Here is a 21,559-nt window from a genome sequence, read left to right on the forward strand (position 1 = left end):
TGTGCATGTGTTTGTGAGTATGAGGTGTGTGTGTGAGTGTGCATCACCCGGTAGACGGCTAGTGATGGCTGTTCAACAGTCTATTCAACATTGTTCAAAAGAGCAGGGACAAAGAACTATGACATGACCTGACCAACAATTCTGTTACGTTACAGCCTCATTCTAAAATAGATTAAATAATTTTTCCCCCTCAACAATCTACACACAATACCCCATAATGACATAACAAAAACAGGTTTTTAGAAATGTTTGCAAATTCACACAAAACATTTTTTTTTACATACATAAGTATTTAGACCCTTTACTCAGTACTTTGTTGAAGCACCTTTGGCAGTGATTACAGCCTTGAGTCTTCTTGGGTATGATGCTACAAGCTTGGCACACCTGTACTTGGGGAGTTTCTCCCATTCTTCTCTTCAGATCCTCTCAAGCTCTGTCAGGTTGGATGGGGAGTATCACTCCACAGCTATTTTCAAGTCTCTCCAGAGATGTTTGATCGGGTTCAAGTCCGGGCTCTGGCTGGGCCACTCAAGGACATTCAGAGACTTGTCCCGAAGCCACTCCTGTGTTGTCTTGGCTGTGTGCTTAGGGTCATTATCCTGTTGGAAGGTGAACCTTCACCCCAGTCTGAGATCCTCAGCGCTCTGGAGCAGGTTTTCATCAAGGATCTCTCTGTACTTTGCTCCGTTCATCTTTGTCTTGATCCTGACTAGTCTCCCAGTCTCTGCCGCTGAAAAACATCCCCACAGCATGTTGCTGCCACCACCACCATGCTTCACCGTAGGGATGGTATTGGACAGGTGATGAGCGGTGCCTGGTTTCCTCCAAATGTGATGTTTGGCATTCAGGCCAAATAGTGCAATCTTGATTTCATCAGACAAGAAAATCTTGTTTATCATGGTCTGAGAGTCTTGTAGGTGCCTTTTGGCCAACTCCAAGCGGGCTGTCATCTGCCTTTTACTAAAGAGTGGCTTCCGTCTGGCCACTCTACCATACAGGCCTGATTGGTGGTTCCAAACTTCTTCCATTTAAGAATGAGCTGGACTCCACAGATGGAATAAATTTGCAAAAATGTCTAAAAAACTATTTTCGCTTTGTCATTATGGGATATTGTGTAGATTGATGTGGGGGGGAAAATATTTCATCCATTTTAGAACGTAACAAAATGTGGAAAAAGTTAAGGGGCCTGAATATTTTCAGAATGCACTGTATTAGCATTTGGTTAGCACAGGTTAGTTAACACAGTGTCCGAAGAAGGGCCAGATGTATACAGAATGGTGTCGTCTGCATAGAGGTGGATCAGGGAATCACCCGCAGCAAGAGCGACATCGTTGATATATACAGAGAAAAGAGCCGGCCCAAGAATTGAACCCTGTGGTACCCCCATAGAGACTGCTAGAGGTCCAGACAACAGGCCCTCCAATTTGACACACTGAACTCTGTCTACGAAGTAGTTGGTGAACCAGGCGAGGCAGCCATTTGAGAAACGAAGGCTATTGAGTCTGCCGATAAGAATACGGTGATTGACAGAGTCGAAAGCCTTGGCCAGGTCGATGAAGACGGCTGCACAGTACTGTATTTTATCGATGGTGGTTATGATATCGTTTAGTAACTTGAGCGTGGCTGAGGTGCACCCATGACCAGCTCGGAAACCGGATTGCACAGAGGAGAAGATACTGTGGGATTCTAAATGGTCAGTGATCCCCCCCCCCCTTTGAAGAGGGGGATGACCGCGGCAGCTTTCCAATCTTTAGGGATATCAGACTAAACAAAAGAGAGGTTGAACAGACTGGTAATAGGGGTTGCAACAATGGCAGTGGATAATTTTAGAAAGAGAGGGTCCAGATTGTCTAGCCCAGCTGATTTGTACGGGTCCAGGTTTTGCAGCTCTTTCAGAACATCTGCGATCTGGATTTGGGTGAAGGAGAACTGGGGAGGCTCGGGCAAGTAGCTGCGAGGGGTGCGGAGCTGTTGGCCGGGGTTGGGGTAGCCAGGAGGAAAGCATGGCCAGCCGTAGAGAAATACACCCTCGCCCTTCTTCTTTCCAGAGAGATGTTTATTTCTGTCGGCATGACGCATAAAGAATCCCAACGGCTGTACCGACTTCGACAACATAACCCGAGAGAGCCATGTTTCCGTGAAACAGAGTATGTTACAATCCCTGATGTCTGTCTGGAAAGCAACCCGTGCCCTAATTTCGTCTACCTTGTTATCTAGAGACTGGAATTTTGCGAGTAATATACTTGGAAGCGGTGAGTGGTATGCATGCCTCTGAAGTCTGACCAGAAGGCCGCTCCATCTACCTCTTCCGCGGCGATGTTGTTTTGTGTCAGCCTCTGGAATCAGATCAAATGCCCTGGGTGGTGGTGTGAACAAAGGATCCACTTCGGGAAAGTTGTATTCCTGGTTTAATATGTTGGTAAGTTGAAGTTGCTCTGATATCCAATAGTTCTTTCCGGCTGTATGTAATAACACTTAAGATTTTCTGGGCTAACAATGTAAGAAATAATACATAAAAAACAAATTACTGCATAGGACTAGAAGAGAGGCCACCCTCTGTCGGCACCATCTTGCCACAACTATTTTGGTCAAGTACCAGGATAAACTAAATTAAATGTGCAGTCTTATTCCATATGTGCCGTGATTTAAGAGGGATCACAATATGATGTTAATTTGATTTGTCTGACCAACCAGCCAACTGGGCTGCTTATCCATGACCTCTGAACTCTTTGGTTTTTCAGTTGGCTGGTTGAGGACAGCACCTTCACTTGACCCTTCGGCCTGTATGGTAATGCCATGAAGTGGGAGGGGCAGTTATTTGAGAGGAGAGAGGCCACACAACATGAGCTCAAGGCCAGTGTCCTCTAACTATGTACCAACCCGCCTTAGCTATGTTTAAACATCTTTGTATACAAACTACTGCCTTCTATTCCTTCATTGAACTCTAAGTCCCTCCATCCGCCTATCTAGTTATCAATATTCTTTACATGCCTGCCAACAGTGTCTAACTGTATGCATACAGGCAGGCAGAACATATTCAAAGCCTTTGCATCTTTCTGTACATCTGTGTGAAGTGCTTCGAATTCAATTTGCAGGCTTCCTATATGCTGTGCATATTGATAACCTCCATCTACCATAGCAGATACAGTAGTACAGATTTCCAGGCTGCGCTCCAAAAGCCAGTGAAAGCATTCAGGCTTTAGATGGGAGTGCTGTGATCAGAGTGGGGCTCAATTAGCTACTGTTGTGGGTGTTGGGATTGGGGCCGGAGGCTGGGGGCCGAGTGGGGCCAAATCCTCTCCTCCAGGCCCAGCTGGGGGATTAGGAGGGTTTCCTGTCCCTTGGCTGACCCTTCAAACCCTGCCCAGATGTCCGGAACCCCCCCTGAACCCGCTCTTAACTCTTTCAAGACTAAGCACTCAGGTGACACCTCTTATCTCAAGGGCTTGCTCTTTTCTCTCTCTCTTGCTCGGCCTCTTAACAGCTTTCCCTGCCCTCTGGTCTTGAGAGGGGGTGTTCGTAGTGTCGGCTATCCCTCGACTGGACTCGCGGTCTGGGGTTCTGAATGACTTAAGGATGGAAATTAATATCTTGGTCTCAATCCTCCACTGCATGCCTGCTGCAAGGTGTTTAATAGCCAACCAAGGTCGAAAGCCACTGACAAAGACTACGCTATCTGTATGAAATTAAGTGAAGAAAGGAAAAGTTGGTCTGTATGTATATCACGGTCTGTGGCTCTGTTAAAGAATCTGTCTGTGACCTCGCTAACCTCGTACTGTGCAGGTCTTCAGAAGTTGGTGGTGGTCCTTGAGGGGTCTCGAGGGTGACCCTGCTCCAAAAGACAGACACTTGGCAGGGTAATGACCACCCAAAGGGAACGCTATTGATATCTAAGAGGGCATGGAGAGATGAACGGAATAGGACTCTGTCCGGGTCAGATGCTGGGATTAGCATTCAAAATGGCTCTTATTTCTTAAACATATTCCGAGAAAGGTCCAAAGTATTTTCATGAAATGCCCAAGTATTTCCTTATAGACCTGAGATACCATACTGTTTACACTGTTTTAAGTACGATGGAGTCTCTTACAGATGGGAATATAATAGCCCCATGTCTTCATCAAGGTTTGACAGTTTCAGTGTTGGATCAGTACTACTATACACATGCATGTATTCATCACAATAAAGTACACATCTTGACCACCTGCCCTCACATTCAGCCAAATATGTATGTATATGTATATATTATTATCAATCTTCCTCCATCTCTCCACAATGTTCTCTGTTCTTTTTCATGTGCTTTTCTTAATCCTCCTCCTCTATTTATCCTCACCACCACCCTGCCTCTCCATCCCTTTATCTCTGCCCTCTTCATCATTCCCTCCTCTCCCTTCTCCTCCTCCTCTCCCTCTGTCATTGCAGGGCAGTCAGAGTTTTAGGGACCCAGTGAACTGTGAAATCGCACAAATTGCTGTTGCTTTACGTCTGGCCCAGCGACAGAGCGAGAGAAAGAGAAAGAGAGTGAGAGAAAAGAGGAGGGAGAGAGAGATTTTCTGCTCCAGCACTTCTGAACCTTTTTTGCCCCCCTTATTCAAACACACAGACACACATGCACACGCACAGCTGCAAGACTGCATATCTCCCCCCCCCTACTACCTCCACTTCATCACCACCTACTCTCAACATATAATCCCTCCACCCCCCACGATAAGACACCACCACTTTGCTTTAGTATCCGGGTCACAGAACAACTTGGTGAAGCAGCCTCAAGAGCGTTAAAACCCCTAGACCTGGGAGAGACATTTCAGCCACTTCTAATGAAAAGAACGCTTCCCCTAACACCAAAGTCACAAAAAGGCTAAAAAAGAACATGCTGTGACTGTGTTTGCACTTGTGATGACTTGTGATGTTTTTTTTTTCTATTTCAGTCAGACAGTAAGAACTAAGCAGGATATGTATACAGCATACCTGACTTTACCTCATATTGGACCATCCTTCTAATGATGAAGAGATGTCCAAAGCTATAGTTTTTAATGTTATATTTTTGGTTGTCTATTTGTCTATTTTTAGACAACCCCAATCTTTCCCATACTTTCTGCTCACAATTGATTTAGATTTCCATGCATCTCCACAACCTGAAATGTTATGAGCCAGCAAACCACATTATATGGATATATCAACATCAATTTGTAAAGATGTTCAGATAAAACTTTCTGGCTTTATTTTGAAGATATAATGCACCTGCGCGTATATGATGGACTGTGACCATCCCTCAAAGGCCGGTACCTACAGCAATGGAGCAATGGGCAACTTTCTTCCCTTGTGTCCATATTATTTGTTGTATACTACCATCATGTGGAGCAAAGCTGCTACTGCAAGTTGGACCTTTTATTTCAACATTTGCACTGTCTCTATGCACACTCACAGAGCCCAACAAACACACACACACACACACACATCACACACAATATGCACATACATTTATACTGACTCTACACCACCCGCACACCAACTCACATGCAAGCTGCTGCTACTCTGTCTATCTTATATTGCGCTGCCTAGCCCCCCTTTACATATCTACCTCCATCACTCCAGTGTCCCTGCACATGCATGGTATTGGAACTGACTTTTAAAATATTTCCTGTATATAGTATGCCTACTTACTTACTTTATTGTGTATTGTGTGTTTCATATTTCTTATTATTATTTATCGTGTGTTCCTTTCTAGTGATACATTGTTATTGATTATTGCATTGTTGGGGTTTGAGTTGGCAAGAAAGGCATTTCACTGTACTTGTGCATGTGACATTAAAACTTGAAACAAAATCATTCTTAATTGAGTTAGCTACCACTAGCCGATGCTGTGAATTCGCTATCACCTTTAACAGACCTAATACATGCGGAAGTGAATGGTGTTTGGAGATAATTAACATGAACTGTGTCTGTTCTCTTTAATGTAGTCTTTCTCTGGTATTAACGTGTTCCTTTGAAATACCGCCGGTTCGTTCTCTTACCAATTTGTTGTTATCTCATCACCTGTGTTAGAAGCTTTCAGCTAGCACTGCTTGGTGCACACGCAGTCTTTAGTGCCCGGCTTTCATGTTTTATAAAAAAATATATATATATATTTCCATAGTATAGCAATGTTCTCTGTTTTACAAAATGAAGACGACGCTCGAGCAGTCGAACATGCAGTTAGAACAGAGATACATACTACTGTGAATGCTATTTCTAGTATCAACAGTGCCAAAATACAGGAATATCAAAGTAAGTTGGCTAAGAAGGACAAAGAAAACGAAACGCTGAAACGAAAAGTTACAACCGCAGAACGTGAGGTCACAGCATCCTTTGAATTTTCTGGAAATGAATGTCATCAAGTCAGGTCAAGCACTTATGCACTTTCACCAGAAATGCAAAGAGGGAAACCAATTTGCAATGAAAACGAGGTGTCAAGCAAAGCTGAGTGGAGAATAGATTTCCCCTGTGAGTATTGTCCTGATTGTTTTCATTCCAATGTTTAGCTCTTTGACATGCACTTACCAACCCCTACTTTTGTCCAAATATCTTTGTTTTGATCACAGGTCTCGGTGGAAGGACTCCTCCCCAGGTTTTTCCCCCAGTGCAAAGACACATTTCTTCCCACTGGGACATCAACTATTTATATGTCCCATCACCAGAACCCTACTTCCCATTCTGCAGAAGAGTCGCGGTTTTTAGCAGAGCTAACCAGAGGCCAGTCCCCATCACCCAGTCCAGTCACCAGACCAGTGATAAAAGAGGAGCCCTCTGACATTGAGACATTCTACATTAAATGGGAGATGAGTGAGGAGGGTATTGGGGAGGAACAGGAGGGCCTAGGCCTGATACACATCCTGGGAAAAGAGTACGAAGCCCAGCAGACGGGTGGAACTCCAACCAGGCAAAGAGACGGAACTCACCCTGTTGCTGGTAGCCAGAGTGGACATGAGTATGGGGAGAGACCGACCAGGCATCTGAAAAGTGTGCATGTGAAATGATGAGATGATGATTAAAAAGAATTCAAGTTTAAGAGGATCATGCCAATGACAATATGGTTCCATTGTCTCAGGGAGGCTGTCAAGCACAGAGACACAGAGGAGGTTCAGAGAGAGAGAGTCCATGCTGACCCTGAGAAGTTCCGGGCCTACAAGGAGAAGGAACGATGCAGGAAAATATGTTACTGTACCTTTCACTACCACAGTCTGGGTGTCCACCTTCAATATAGTCTTGATGAGAATATTGACGTTAACTTGAATTAAATTAATCTTAATTCCATTGTCCTACATGGACACGTTCATTTCAGACATTTGAAAACAGAGCATGCAATATGTTTATCTTTGATCATGTGTATGTGCATTTGTTGAAGAATGTGTTCATACTCACACTTTTTTTCAGGAATCAGCAGAGGAAAGTGTCGATATCAGATTTACCTGAAGAGAGAAGCATCCAGATGCTGTCGTGCCTGCAAATGTCCTTTTTCCCAACGAACCCCACACAGCCCTGCCACCTCCCACAGAGACACCTGGGGAGACTAGGAGACACCACAGACAGTAGGGGGGGTGAGATGAGTTTAGGCTGCTGAACAAAGATTGGGATTTGGGATCATATTTGTTGATATTTCCTTTGTTGTTTGAGAGGCTGATTTCTGTATCATATTGTAATGATCCAGTTATTCAATGAATTGGTTCGGGCTGTTAATGTTCTATGTTTTTTTTATTTGGAAATGTCGGTAAATTAATGCACATTGTACACCATTTGCTTTTGTTCACTGATTTACCACTAGACGGTGCTGTGATTGAGCCACCCCAAACACATTTGACACGTGACGCGCGCGATTGGCGCGGCGGAAGTGAACTGCGAGGTAAACGTTGAGACGTAATACAGTTGCTCTCTAAAACATGTCAAATTCATTTTATTCTGAATATTTTATACAAGTGTGAGTGCCTTTGAAATACCACGTTTTCGTTCGCTTTCTCTTTTTGATAATATTGTCACTGAAGGGTTACAAACTGACGCACGCATCGGTAAAGTTGTTGGCTGCTGACTGTTTAGCCAGCTGCGCTAGCTAGTAATGTTACGTTACAGTGCCACAGACAAAAGGGTTAGCTAGTTATCACCTGCTTCACTCTGTGACTTGGCCAATTTAGCAAACTTGACAACGTTAGGTTGTGCGGGTGAGTTAAAAAATACATCATAATAATCTCCCAAGTAGAGCAATGAATTCCTGTTTACATAACGAAGAAAACGCTCGTGCAGTGGAAAATGCTATCAGAACTGCGGTAAATACTGTCATGGATGTTATTTACAATATGAACAGTACCAAAATACTGGAATATGAAAGGAAGGTGGCAGAGAGGGACAAAGAAAATGAAACCCTTAAATATAAGCTTAAAAAAGCTGAAGACGAATTAACAACATTTCGAGTAGGACTATCCTTTGAATTGTCTGCACTTTCACCAGAAAGAGATTTTGGAAAACCCATGTGCAATGAGAACGAGGTTGCAAGCGAAAATGATTGGAGAATGGATTTCCCCAGTAAGTAGCTCTCTCCCGATTGCTTGGTTATCAGTAGTTCATAATACTGTACATTCCCACTCAAGTCACCGGTGCATAAATGTCGTGTGTACATCATTATAGACACTATGTTATGAGGATGAGTGTATTCGTAGTTGATATTCCCCATATGCTAAAGTAATGCTGTTGCCAGTACCAGTACTGAGACAAATCTGTACATGAGGTCATGTAGCTAACTATCCAATTTGCCTCAGTATATGGTCTGCAGATTATCATTGTGTACTCGGTACTGCCCCATTTAACATGGCAACGCCTATGATGAGACATCTTTTTGTAATCTTGTTCATTTTAACCGCCCTGCTGGTAAAGGCAACTTGAACATGTCTATGCTCAAACCTGGGCTTTTGTTTGTGACCAGTTTGTGCTTTAGATATCATGTATTTGTTTCAATCCCAGGTCTCAATGCAGGGACTCCTGGGCATTCAGCAGAGCGAGCCAGAGGCCAGTCCCCATCAGCCATTCCAGTCACCAGCCCAGTGATAAAAGAGGAGCCTGCTGACACTGGGTCCTTCTACATCAAATGGGAGATGAGTGAGGAGAGTATTGCAGAACAACAGGAGGGCTTAGGCCCGATGCACGTCTTGGGGAAAGAGTCTGATGGAACGTCTTCTGTTGCTGGTAGCCAGAGTCCAGGCGATAGACGTTCAGAACAGTCTGAGGAGACATTGACAGAGCATGGGAAAAGTATGCTTGTGTATCTTGTCTCTGTCCTTTTCTGTTTGTTGATGTTGTGTTTTTTATAGTGGAGTGGTGAGGGGATTGTAAAGTTGTAAGGGGTCTTATGGGTTTAAAAACAACTGTCTGCTATGCAGTTCATGGTAAAATCCAAGTTAAATTCAGGTTTAAGAGGATCATGCCAATAACAATACGGTTCTATTGTCTTTTGACATCAGGGAGGCTGTCAAGCGCAGAGACACAGCGGCAATACAGAGAGAGAATCCGTGCTGACCCTGAGAAGTTGCGGGCCTACAAGGAGAGGGCAAAATGCCGGTATGACCTTTCATCCACACAGTCTGGGTGTCCACAATTTCACTTAAATGGCAATTCAATTTAGTTAATTTGTCTTGCAAAACATGGAGTATGCAATATTCTGACATGTTTAGCATATTTTAGTGCTTTGACTGGTCTGGATTTTGGGTTGTTGGTTATTTTTTTATTTATCTGTGCTGTGAAAGACAAATCCATAGTAAAATACTCTCAATGTGTTTTGCAGTGTAACACAGATTACATTACAATTTTGGACATTTTTTTTCAAGGTGGGAAAACAGTACAGTAATCTTCCGTAATATAAAGCTTCCTGTTATATTACTGTACTTCACATAAAGACATATTTACAGTTAAGAGCGTTGGGCCACTAACGGTTCAAATCCCCGAGCTGACTAGGTGAAAAATCTGTCCATTTAAGTCGCTCTGGATAAGAGCGTCTGCTAAATGACAACAATTGTGTTAAAATCAATAGTGCTTCACTGTCGGGAGAATATTTTAAAATATCATTGATTATCACGAAAGGTCTGTGTAAAGTATAAATGGAAAAGGTTTATGGTCTAACCGGACACTATGTTGAGCCAATTAAGCTCAGATGTCTTGGTTCCGATGCTACAGGCAGGATACGCTTCTGTCAGTAGATTCCTATCAAAGAGACTCTGACACCTATTCTTGGACTGTCAACAGTGAAAGACCAGTACAAAATGATCCACCTTGTTGCTAATGAGGACATGACAAATGGTCAAATTTGAAAGAAAATGGACTGTTACAAGAGCCTCCCATCATCATTGTCAATAATTCTCTACCAGGATTCATTGGAGGTACCAAATCCTCTTGGCCCAGACAAAAATAAACATATAATAACATATTGGCTTTGTATAGCACTGTGAACACTTGCCACACAAGCAACCATCAATTTATCCCATGCAATTGGTATTGCTTTTTAGGGAGGAGGAGGAGGAGGATGATGATGAGGATTGGATCAGCAACTTTCATGTCCCTTGGCAGCAGACGCCTGAAAGCCTCAGGCGAGCCATTGCAGAGGGACGAAGAGTCGAGGCGGCAGATAGGCGGCTGATGGTGAGGATCACAGTTGATGCAATGCGTGTACACTGCCTCAACCCCAACAAGAAAGTATGTGCAGAAATAGCCAAAGCCATAGTTGCAGAATATCCAGAGAGCTTTGCAGACCTGTCAAAAGAAGGGGAACTGCTTAGCAGAAGGTACTCCTCCTTGCTCACCCAAATAAAGACAAGAGTGGAGCATGTGAACCGGAACACTGAAAATAGAATACGCAGACCCAAGACGAGCAAAAAAGGGGAACACAGCAACAGACAAGCCAAAACAGCAAGAACAAAAGTGGACAGTTATGGGTGCATCAACTGGCACCCACAGGACCTTCCGGAAGGAGAGACTCCTGAGTCCCTGGAAAACAAGAGACAGATTATGGCCACCATTTTCAACAGTGCAGGCCCCAGAGGTGTGGACAGGGGAGATGTGGATGAATTAATGAGGCTTACGTACATTAACCAACGCCACATGATCAATGCATGGCCAGCCCCAAGCATCGGTGACGTCAAGGAACAATGGCCTTTTCTTTTTACCAAGAGATGGCTCTGTGCCCACTTCCATATGCTCACTGGAGTTGAGATCAACAGCTGCCTCAGTGGCGCTCTGCTGAGCAAGGGAAAGACCATTGTCAATTTCTTCCGAAGTCAGAAACCCAACTGGAGGAGAGGCATCCAAAGTCTCCTCAATGACATTGAAGGTGACCTCAGTGGAAACAACAAGGACCTCACAGCCTGTGCTGCCATTCTTCTGGTGCTGTCCCACTTCAGAGAGAAAGAGGACTCTCTCTTCCTCTTGGCTGATGTAAGTTATTGTGTGTGATTTTATTCAAATAAAAAAACATTGTATTCTGATTGTTTCATACTGGGACTATATACATTATACTGTGCTTTTACACACATGATTGATTAAATCAGGATTCAACAACCTTCTTTTTGTGTTTAATGTAGGTGAATGACACCCAGATGGATGTAGAGGCTCAGTTGCATTTGCCTGCCACTCCAAGACTTATCATGCTTGGTAATGACAACATTTTGTGTATGGACTGGCGATGATCATATTCATAACTCAGATTATGTCCATGGTGGGGCTAGATAAACCACCAGAAATACATACTGGTACTTAACTACATAATGTTAACGCTGAATAGAACAATAAGATGAATTCTAGCCTAAATACAGTAATATTTAATTGTGGTGGAACAGTAATATATTGTATAGGCCTATGTTAGGAAATATATTGTGTAACACAATCATTATTGCTGTATACTTCAGGGAGTTCCCTGCTGGCTTCATCTAAATGGATGGTGTCGCTCGAGGGGAGAGTGGTCTGTGTTTTGGAAAATCAGTCCGACTTTGCTGCTGCCCTCTCTGTGCTCTTCGGCTGTTTCTACGTGTTCAATACAGAGTACCAGGAGGCAGCCTCAGCAACACTGGAGCTTATTCAGAGGCAAGTATTGAGCATTTATTAATCCAGCACTTACATTTGTCTTGCATGCCTTGCAGTTAAATTTCATTTAGTTTTTGCTTATCTCAGTTTTGAGAGACTTACTTAGTGTTGCAAAGGAAGGGTATATTACTGGAAACTTTAGTTTACCAGTAAACGACCAGATTTTTTGTATCTTTCAAGGATTTGATATAATCTATTACAATACATACAGTGGCCCTTTTGGGTACCTCAGATTATCACAGGTGTCTAATTATCTCTGGCCCTCTGTGTGGCCTTATCACATGTACATATATGAAATAATTAAAGAAGATGATTTTAAAATAGAAAAACACAGTTGTAAAGCATCCTAAATATAATCCATCAATTTAGTGAATACCATTTTTAATGGGTTTCAGCATGAAGTATCCTTTATATCTTTTTCACTTATTTATTTTACTATGTCAGTATGCATTTGTTGTCCATGTTTGGTGTCAAACTGCTGGCAGTTGTAAAATAAAAAGTAAATAGTTGGAAGAGTTGCAGAGTTAATTGAAAATAATGCCAACGTTAATTAGATTTTTTTTCATTAATTAGGCTATTTTCCCTTGAACCTTATAGTCTATCTACTAGAAACTCATGGACAATATGGACACAGATGTAAAAAATAAATAAATAATACTATATATGAATACATATGGTTTAAGTTATTCAAATATAAATGACCAAAGTTGCAATAGATTGCCATACATTTTCTCTTAATTACCAAAACTACTGAAGATTCCGGTAGATCAGTAAATTACCGGTAGCTTTGCAACCCAAATTGAAAGAATTGTGAAAGCAATGCCTGGATTCACTAACTCTTCCATGTTGACTGTTTAGGTTTCTAGTAGGGATCAACCCAAATGAAGGAACCAAATGCTCTTCATACCTTGATTCAGAAGCCGGGGTGAGCCGCAGGACTGGAAGAGTTGTGCAAAGGAAGACCGATGCAGTTGCCACCTTCCTCAAAGACCTGACTGAATTTGAATGGTAGAAACAGTTTCATAGGAGATGCAAACACACAAACAAGGACGCACATACATGATGAATAGCTTCAAATGTTGTAATGTTGCTCTTGTTTAGTATCAATCAATCACCACTACAGATTGCAATTGAGATCTATCATGATATGCATCTTGGAATATTTGTCCTATGTTTCTGTTGGCTGGCCCTGTCTGTGATGGGGAAACGTGATTGTATAACTTTTGTTATAATGATGTTCTAAATGATTACCGGAAGTGTTTTTTTTGTTGTTGACAGATTTTTTGTAGACTTATTGTAAACAAAATCAGTGTGATAAATTATATTTTGTTCGGAACGAGTTCCCATTTCACTACAGTGTGAAAGGGGCAGTGCAGATGAACTTGATTTTCCTGCTTTAAAAAATATATATATTTCCACACGATGAGGTTGTAATAAAACTGAGAAATTGTGAAAATTATGCCCTTTGTTGTGTAAGAGCTGTTTGAAAATTGGCTGGAATTTCAGCCTGTTCATCTGGGATGGAACTTTTGGCCCACCTCATTATGTCGCAATGTGATCTGATTATAATAGACCAATGATTGTTCATATGGGTAATGGGTTGGCTCTAGACCATTCTGTCAGCCAATCAGATCTGTATATGTAAATAATGTATATTCAAATGTGTTTCCTAATGCCCACATGATCAAACTGAGCATTTTAAGGGCCGAAGGAGGCTCAGGGAAATAAATGGTTAAACATACGTTGAATATGTTGGAAGTTATTTTCATTAAATAAACACAGTGATTTGTTATACATATGGTGATGATTTAAAAATAGAATTACAAAGACTGCATGGGGGCTTAAGCTGTTATCTTTTTCAATATTATTTGTGATAAAACGTCCTCTTTTGGATTAAACTGCATTTTGCCATTGCTAATCTAGCTTGAGGAATGGAATTTGTCTACTTACAGTGCAGTGTATTTCTCTGACTGGTAGCCAATCAATTTCGCACCTTAAAAACAGTAAAATGTTCAACAAGTTTAAATACAATTGGCCTTAAATCAATAAAATCTCCATTAATCCCCAATTCATTCAACCTGTATTTGATGTGTGCGCTCTGCTGCTGAGTAGGTTATTAAAAAAAAAAAAAAAAAAAAATGCACTTGAATGGGATTAATAGTGAGTGGGGAGGATATGCTCAAAACTCACCCAATCTAACTGATTGTAATAAGCGACACTCGGGGTACCTGTTCAAGAGGTCATTTTGACTGCATCTACTGTTTGTCAAATCAAATGTACTACTCATGTGCTCTCCTTGACATGTTTCTGTTTGTTTCTTTGTTCATTCTTTATCAAATTTAACCAATAGAACTCATGGCTCAACGAAGAAGGTGTGTGACAACTGCAAAAAGTTGTTAAATTGTGCTTCTAAAATATGTGAGAGCTGCAAAGCTGTGCAGCCTTTCAAGAAGTACCACAAATTGCGCAATAAGGCAATGGACAAGACACTGATGGAATGGGCAAGAAAGACCATCCTGCACAACAACGTTGCCAGGTTCCTGGACTCACTTTTTATAATGGTAACCCTCTACATTTCTGGACACATTCTTAGCTTTATTCCATTTGAATTGAACTAATTCCCATTTTATTTCTGATTAGCAGCCACCTGATTGAAATGATAATTCTGTAAACTCTTTGTCTTCTTCAGCTCCGTAAAGTACATGCTCTGGGCTTTAGGCCCATCCTCCTCATAGGGAAGCAGTCCCGTGGAGGCTGCTGGGGAGTAGAAATCATGATGCCTACCAACCCTCAGCCAGGTCTGGAGGAGGACTGCCTCCAGGAGCTGCTCAAATACTATGAATCTTTACTGAAGCGTAAGTTACTATGCACTCTCTACAGCATACACAACATACACTGAGTATACAAAACATTAAGGACACCCGCTCTTTCCATGACATAAACTGACCAGGTGAATCCAGGTGAAAGCTAAGATCCCTTATTGATGTCACTTGTTAAATCCACTTCAATCAGTGTAGATGAAGGGGAGGAGGCAGGTTAAAGAAGGATTTGTAAGCCTTGCAAACAATTGAGAAATGGATTGTGTATGTGTAACATTCAGAGGTTTAACGGGCAAGACAAAATATGTGCCTTTCAATGGTAGTAGGTGTCCTTAATGTTTTGTATACTCAGTATACGTTCAACAGCATACATACAACAGCATATACCAACAACTCCCCTCTGTGTAACAACATATTAAGTTGAAGATTGCAGAATGTATGCTACATTATTTATAAAAAATACCTGCCATTTTTCTTCAAACAGATATGCCTGACAACCAGTCCCCCACCAACTCCACAAAAGCCACTAGTGGTAGTGCCCTGGAAGGACAAGAGGGACAGGATGGAGACGTGGGTGACGTTAGCACTGGGGAAGGAGTGGACAAAAGGGCTGCAGATGTGGAAGTGGGAGAAGACGATGGAGATAGAACTGAGGGAGATGAAGAGGACATGGAACCTGACTACCGGCCACCTGCCAAGAAGACAAAGTAGAGTGAGCTCCACTACACCACAGAGGTGTGCTCTCCAAACTCTATTTAGCCATAATAGTCTTTTTTTAAATGTTGTATGCATGTTCCTGTTTTCTATCAACTATCTGTCTATGTGAGAGGCCCGATAAATAAACGACTTAAGGCAGAAAAACAGCATCATTCATTATTTTAATCTCCTTGTTGAAATGTACCAATCCAGACAAAATACATACATCTACTGAAATGTAAAACAATGACAGTCCACCAAGGTTTAGGCTTACTTCAATTTGCGTACGGTCTGTATTTATGACTGGTTATCAAATCAAAGTTTATTTGCAGATGTTATCGCAGGTGGAGCGAATTGCTTGTGTTTCTATCTCCAGCAGTGCAGTGATAATACCTAGAAAACATTAAGCACATCATCCAAAAGCAAAGGTTGGGTGGTTCTACTACGACAGCCCTAGTGTGTGTGTCTGTGTTGTGGAGCCTGTGTTCATACTCATTCTCTCTTCAGGTATTATCAGAAGAGGGTGCTGATATCAGATCTACCTGAAGAGACTCAGAGACAGCAGAGGGAGGCCTGGAGAGAAGCATCCAGACGCCGTCGTGCCCGCGAATTGTCCTCCCTTCAGACGAACCCCACACAGCCCTGCCACCTCCCCCAGAACACAGAGACACCTGGGGGGACTAGGGGACGCCACAGGGGCAGGCAGTAGGGTGGAAAGTTTGGATAGCTACTGGACAGTCTTCTTTTGACATTCTATACAGACCACTTGCTTAAAATGAGATCTTGAGCATGGCCTTTAACAATTTCAGGACTGAATAGATACCTGGTTCATCTCTGTAATTGATGTCATTGAGCCTATCAACAGGAGGCACTGTTTGTGCATGTTCAGGAGTTTCCTGACAGGTTGAACTTACAGGTGTACCTTGTCATCCATACTTGCAGCGTTATTCTATCAGGTGTTCAATTTAGCATAAAATATTGTACAGTTTGTAATAGCAATAAAGTGAGACAAATGTTTTCCCTTTTTCATTTAAACATACTGTCCATCTTTTGCAAATGAATAACATTTAACAAACTGAAGTATTTTTTTGTATTTCAAATGGTTCTGATTTGAAACAATTGAATAGTTGTTATAGAATTATGACCAACATAAATCCCTTGATTTTGGAAGAATATGACTTATTTATATCTTTATTACCTTATGATCGAACAAGTTTGAATACCCTCATTAAGAGCCTAGGTGGCAGCCTCCCTGGATCCTTTGCTATTTGCAGACTGCCCTAAAACTGCTGTTGAAGATGCTCTTCTCTATCTCCCCCACAGAGCACAATATTCTTTGACTTCTCCAGTGCATTCAATACCATACAACCCCACCTACTGGCCCAAAAGCTAACGGACATTCATCTCAACCCACACATAAACAAATGGATTGTGATCTGACCAATAGACCACGGTTCGTAAGACTGAACCAGGCAGTATCAGATCGGATATGTACAAACATGGGGGCCCCCAGGCTTCTTAATGAGTGTAATAACGACTGATTTATGGTTAATGTTGTTTCTGCTTGTTTCCCCAGAGTAGGATAGACAACTGCATTTCTTAACTCCTTTGAATTGAACTCTATGTTTTATGGCGTCTAAGGTGCAGGTGCCTTCATACTGTATGTGTCTTTGTTTTCATTATGTGTTTGTTCCATGTCTTCTCTTGTCCTTGTAATTTATTGATGATGCTTAGTGCTAAAACCATTTCCCAAGTCGGGATCAATAAAGTACTACTCTACTCTCTACTCGTCACAGAAAAAATAAGCACAAATTACTTAATTATGAATCCTTTATCTTGACTAAATGCAGCTTGATATAACATTGAGAAGATGAACTATCTTGACAAACCTTGTGTGGAGTGATTCTAACTGTAGATAGGAAATGTGCATGCAGAGTAACTCAAGAGGTTGCACCAGTGTAGTCAAACAGGCAATACAGTAACCCCTTTTGGACCACAAGCAGAAATAAGGCAGGTTGTGAGATATGAGATGTTGATTATGATAGGTTGTATTAGATTGTATTCTACAGACTTGGTGGCGGTTCTAGCTTGTATGCCCCCCCCCAAAAAGCACCATTCTGCACTAACTGTCATTTTTATTCACCCCAAAATACTCAATATATCACAAAATATAAAAAATATCAGCATAATTTAGACGTCTTCTAAGTTAGCCTACAGCATTGGAAATTCACCTTACAGAGCTTGGGACCTAGTCAATATAAGCACAGAAAACCTTTATGATGTCTCCTCAATGAAAGTTAACCAAATCAATAATGTGCTATTTAGGTTGTAATCGTTTTGCTGCAGGCTACACACATTATCATGATGAAACTGTGTGAAATTATATCCAATGTTATGTAAGCTAGTTGGACAGAAAAGGGAATATTGTCGCCCTATCTGTAATAGCATAGCAAGCAACATAGGCTAACAAACAAGTGTTATACTAGCCTATTTCATTACATGCATAATATTATACTCATAAAGAGATGACATAGTTGCATACCTTTATCTATGGCGCGTTTCTCCTCTTCTTTAACTGGGCACTGATGGCTTAGACCTTTTCTTATCTATTTGTGTTGATTTGGCACTCAAGCACCAATACATTACCCATCTCCCAACACTGTCAACCAAGAGTCAAGACTAAACCAATTCACCTTGGTGGTGTGCAGACTGGTTTTATATTATTCTTAACGATTTCGCACAAACCAGAAAATGTCTGTGAAACTATATATTCACAGTATTTTGAATGAATTGTGGTTTATTTGGTAGCATTTCGTAGTGTGACTGATTTTACTAATTGCATTAGTGCTGTACAAAGTTAGAGGTGCACTATTTGGTAGATTCCTCCGCTCCCCCTACCTCTGGCTTCCAGTGGTGATACCTGAGGTCAACCTACCCCCTCCCCTCTCCCCATCTAGTACTTCTGAGTGTGAGACCTTCCCAGGCAGTAGCCTGTCTAGCTCACAAACTAGAATCAGGGCGCCCACTCAGACAAGGTTAATTGACCCACAGTCCCACACGGTGACATGATATCATTGACGTGACGTGCAAATGAACGATAGAAAACCTATTGTGCAAATGTCACCATTCCAAAAACAATTGTGTGGTGGCCCCGTGCCACCCCCGGCAAGATGCCGCCCTGGGCGGCTGCCCATGTCACCTAATACCTAAATACGCCACCGTTTCTCTGAATTATAAACAATGTATGAGAAGAGGTTATAGTAACAATCTAACACTTTACACTTCAACATCTTGAAATATTACATTTTATTGACAAAAAAAAATCTCTGTACAATGTTGCATTGAATATCGTCACTAAAGCAGCATAGAGTATCGCCAGTGTATGTAATTTGTAATAATCTATTGCATGTAGGCTCCATCTTGCGTTGCCTAGCCCTAGTGCTTATAGAAAACATAAAAATGAACATAGAAACATCAACATGTATGGCATATCATGGACAGAAGAACCTTAACCTGAAATATTGCTCTGGTGTATTTATTTTCCCATTGTTTATTATAACAATAACACAAACATAAATAGCAGAGGTGTCATGCCCAAATGGGTCACAGGGGAACATGCACCCCTCAGATTTGTCCTGTTTAAAGATATTTACATTATATACAGTATATACAGTACCTTCAGATGGTATTCACACTCAACTTTTTCCACATTTTGTTTTGTTACAAAGTGGGATTCAAATTGATTTCATTGTCATTTTTTGGTCAATGATATACACAAAATACCCTGTTATGTCAGTGGAAGAAAAAGTATATATATTTTGTATTAATGGAAAATAAAACACTAATATATCGTGATTAGATAAGTATTAAACTCCCTGAGTCAATACATGTTAGAATCACCTTGGGTAGGGATTATAGCTGTGAGTCTTTCTGGGAAAGCCTCTAAGAGATTTACACACCTGGATTGTACAATACTTGCCCATTATTCTTTAAAAAATGTGTCAAGCTCTGTCAAGTTGGTTATTGATCACTGCTAGACTGCGATTTTCAAGTCTTGCCATAGATTTTCAAGCTGATGATTTAAGTCAAAACTGTAACTAAGCCACTCAGGAACATTCAATGACGTCTTGGTAAGCAACTCCAGTACATATTTGACCTTGTGTTTTAGATTATTGTCCTGTAGAAATTTTTATTTTTCTCCCAGTGTCTGTTGGAAAGCAGACTGAACCAGGTTTTCCTCAAGGATTTTGCCTGTGCTTAGCTCTATTCCGTTTATTTTTATCCTAAGAAAAACCTCCCTAGTTCTTTCCAACCCATAACATGATGCAGCCACCACCATTCTTGAAAATATGAAGAGTGGTACTCAGTGATGTGTTGGATTTGTCCAAACATAACAGTTTGTATTCATGACAAAAAGTTTATGTATTTGCCACATTTTTTGCAGTATTACTTCAGTGCAAACAGGATGCATGTTTTGGAATATTTGTTATTCTGTACAGACTTCCTTCTTTTCACTCTGTAATTTATGTTACTGTTGCCGAGTAACGATGTTGTTGATCCATCCTCAGTTTTCTCCTATCACAGCCATTAAACTCTATTACTGTTTTAAAGTCACCATTGGCCTCATGGTGAAATCCAAGAGTGGTGTCCTTCCTCTCCGGCAACTGATTTAAGAAGGATGCCTGTATCTTTGTAGTGACTGGGTGTATTGATACACCATCTAATGTGTACAATTAATAACCGCACAATGCTCAATGTCTGCTTTTTATTTTATTTTTACCCTTCTTCCAATATGTGCTCTTCTTTGCAAAACATAGAAAACCCCCCTTGTCTTTGTAGTTGAATCTGTGCTTGAAATTCACTGCTCGACTTAGGGACCTTACATATAATTGTATGTGTGAGGTACAGAGATTGGGTAGTCATGTTAAACAGTACCATTGTATACAGAGCGAGTCCAGGCAACTTATTATGTGACTTTTTAAGCACATTTTTACCTCTCAACTCATTTAGGCTTGCCATTACAAAAATATTGCATACTTTTATTGACTCAAGTTTATTTTTTAAATTAATTTGTTAACATTTCTAAAAACACAATTCCACTTTGACATTATGGGGTATTCTGTGTAGATAAGTGACACACAATCTGAATTTAATAAAACAATTCAATTCAAAACTACTAGCCACCTAGCAATTTGATGTTGGCTTTAGCTATCCCAGATAGGTTGAGGCAATCAATCAAGTTAGAGTAGCTAGCTTGTCTAACTATCATCTTCACTGGCATGCCTGCTGGCAAGATTGGTAGACTTTAGAAAAGCAAGCAATAACTAAATGTACTGAATAAGACTCTTTTCAATATTTTACCCATATTTTAGCAGAGATGCAGAGAAGCATATTTAGTTTCTTTAAAGAATAACCACTAATCGGGAGTATACAGACAGCTCAAAAGGTATGCTTAGATATGCAGAAAAACAAAAGTGTTTAACATAGAATTAAAAGTAATGATTATGGCTGTAGCAAGACAAATATGTTTAATGAATAATATGAATGAACAGGAGCCAAGCCCACCTCCTGACCACCCCCAAGCCATCCTCACATACTTTGTGCCCCCTCAGATTTTTGGAGTTCATGACGCCCCTGATAAATAATACAGATATTCAAACATTACAACATTATAAAGAACATTAATGAAACAAAAGTGAAGGCATTAATTCATAACTGTATTACTGTATTTCATCCATATGCTCTGTTCCTATGTAGAAGCGTTGTGACGTTGGCGCGTGTTTTACGCACGCAGAACATAGCGTAGCTACATAGCCTGCTCTGCACTGCCTCATATCATTATGGGAATGCGATACTGTTACACTGCAGATATTGATTGATTTTATTGATATGTATTACGACTTGTAGTGAAAGGCGACATTTAGCCTTGCATTAATCCCTTATGTATAATTCAA

The 21,559-nt window shown here is 41.1% G+C and overlaps 1 protein-coding gene and 1 long non-coding RNA gene across 4 annotated transcripts in view; one reads left to right on the forward strand and one right to left on the reverse strand.

Moving 5' to 3' along the window:
* Positions 1–7,830: 7,830 nt before the first annotated feature.
* On the forward strand, positions 7,831–14,229 carry LOC112222981. The gene is made up of 7 exons (XM_024385863.2): positions 7,831–8,550; positions 8,986–9,273; positions 9,483–9,579; positions 10,521–11,445; positions 11,592–11,661; positions 11,916–12,090; positions 12,949–14,229. The coding sequence occupies exons 1-7, from the start codon at positions 8,232–8,234 to the stop codon at positions 13,100–13,102; spliced, it is 2,028 nt and encodes a 675-aa protein (XP_024241631.1). The 5' UTR covers positions 7,831–8,231; the 3' UTR covers positions 13,103–14,229.
* A 5,586-nt stretch (positions 14,230–19,815) lies between these two features.
* Positions 19,816–21,559, reverse strand: part of LOC112222980 — a 29,058-nt gene continuing 27,314 nt past the window's right edge. For all 3 annotated transcript variants that reach the window (XR_006079711.1, XR_002949218.2, XR_002949219.2), the window contains one exon: positions 19,816–21,239. This is a non-coding gene — a long non-coding RNA (uncharacterized LOC112222980). The remainder of the gene's footprint in view (positions 21,240–21,559) is intronic.

The sequence above is a fragment of the Oncorhynchus tshawytscha genome, linkage group LG23, assembly GCF_018296145.1.
Source record: "Oncorhynchus tshawytscha isolate Ot180627B linkage group LG23, Otsh_v2.0, whole genome shotgun sequence".
In the NCBI taxonomy this organism is placed as follows: Eukaryota; Metazoa; Chordata; class Actinopteri; order Salmoniformes; family Salmonidae; genus Oncorhynchus; species Oncorhynchus tshawytscha.

Coding starts and splice junctions, on each gene's coding strand:
- LOC112222981 (XM_024385863.2), top strand. CDS start 8,232: ATGAATTCCTGTTTACATAACGAAGAAAACGCTCGTGCAGTGGAAAAT. Junction 9,274..9,482: donor ATTGACAGAGCATGGGAAAA/GTATGCTTGTGT, acceptor TTTTGACATCAG/GGAGGCTGTCAAGCGCAGAG. Junction 12,091..12,948: donor ACACTGGAGCTTATTCAGAG/GCAAGTATTGAG, acceptor TTGACTGTTTAG/GTTTCTAGTAGGGATCAACC.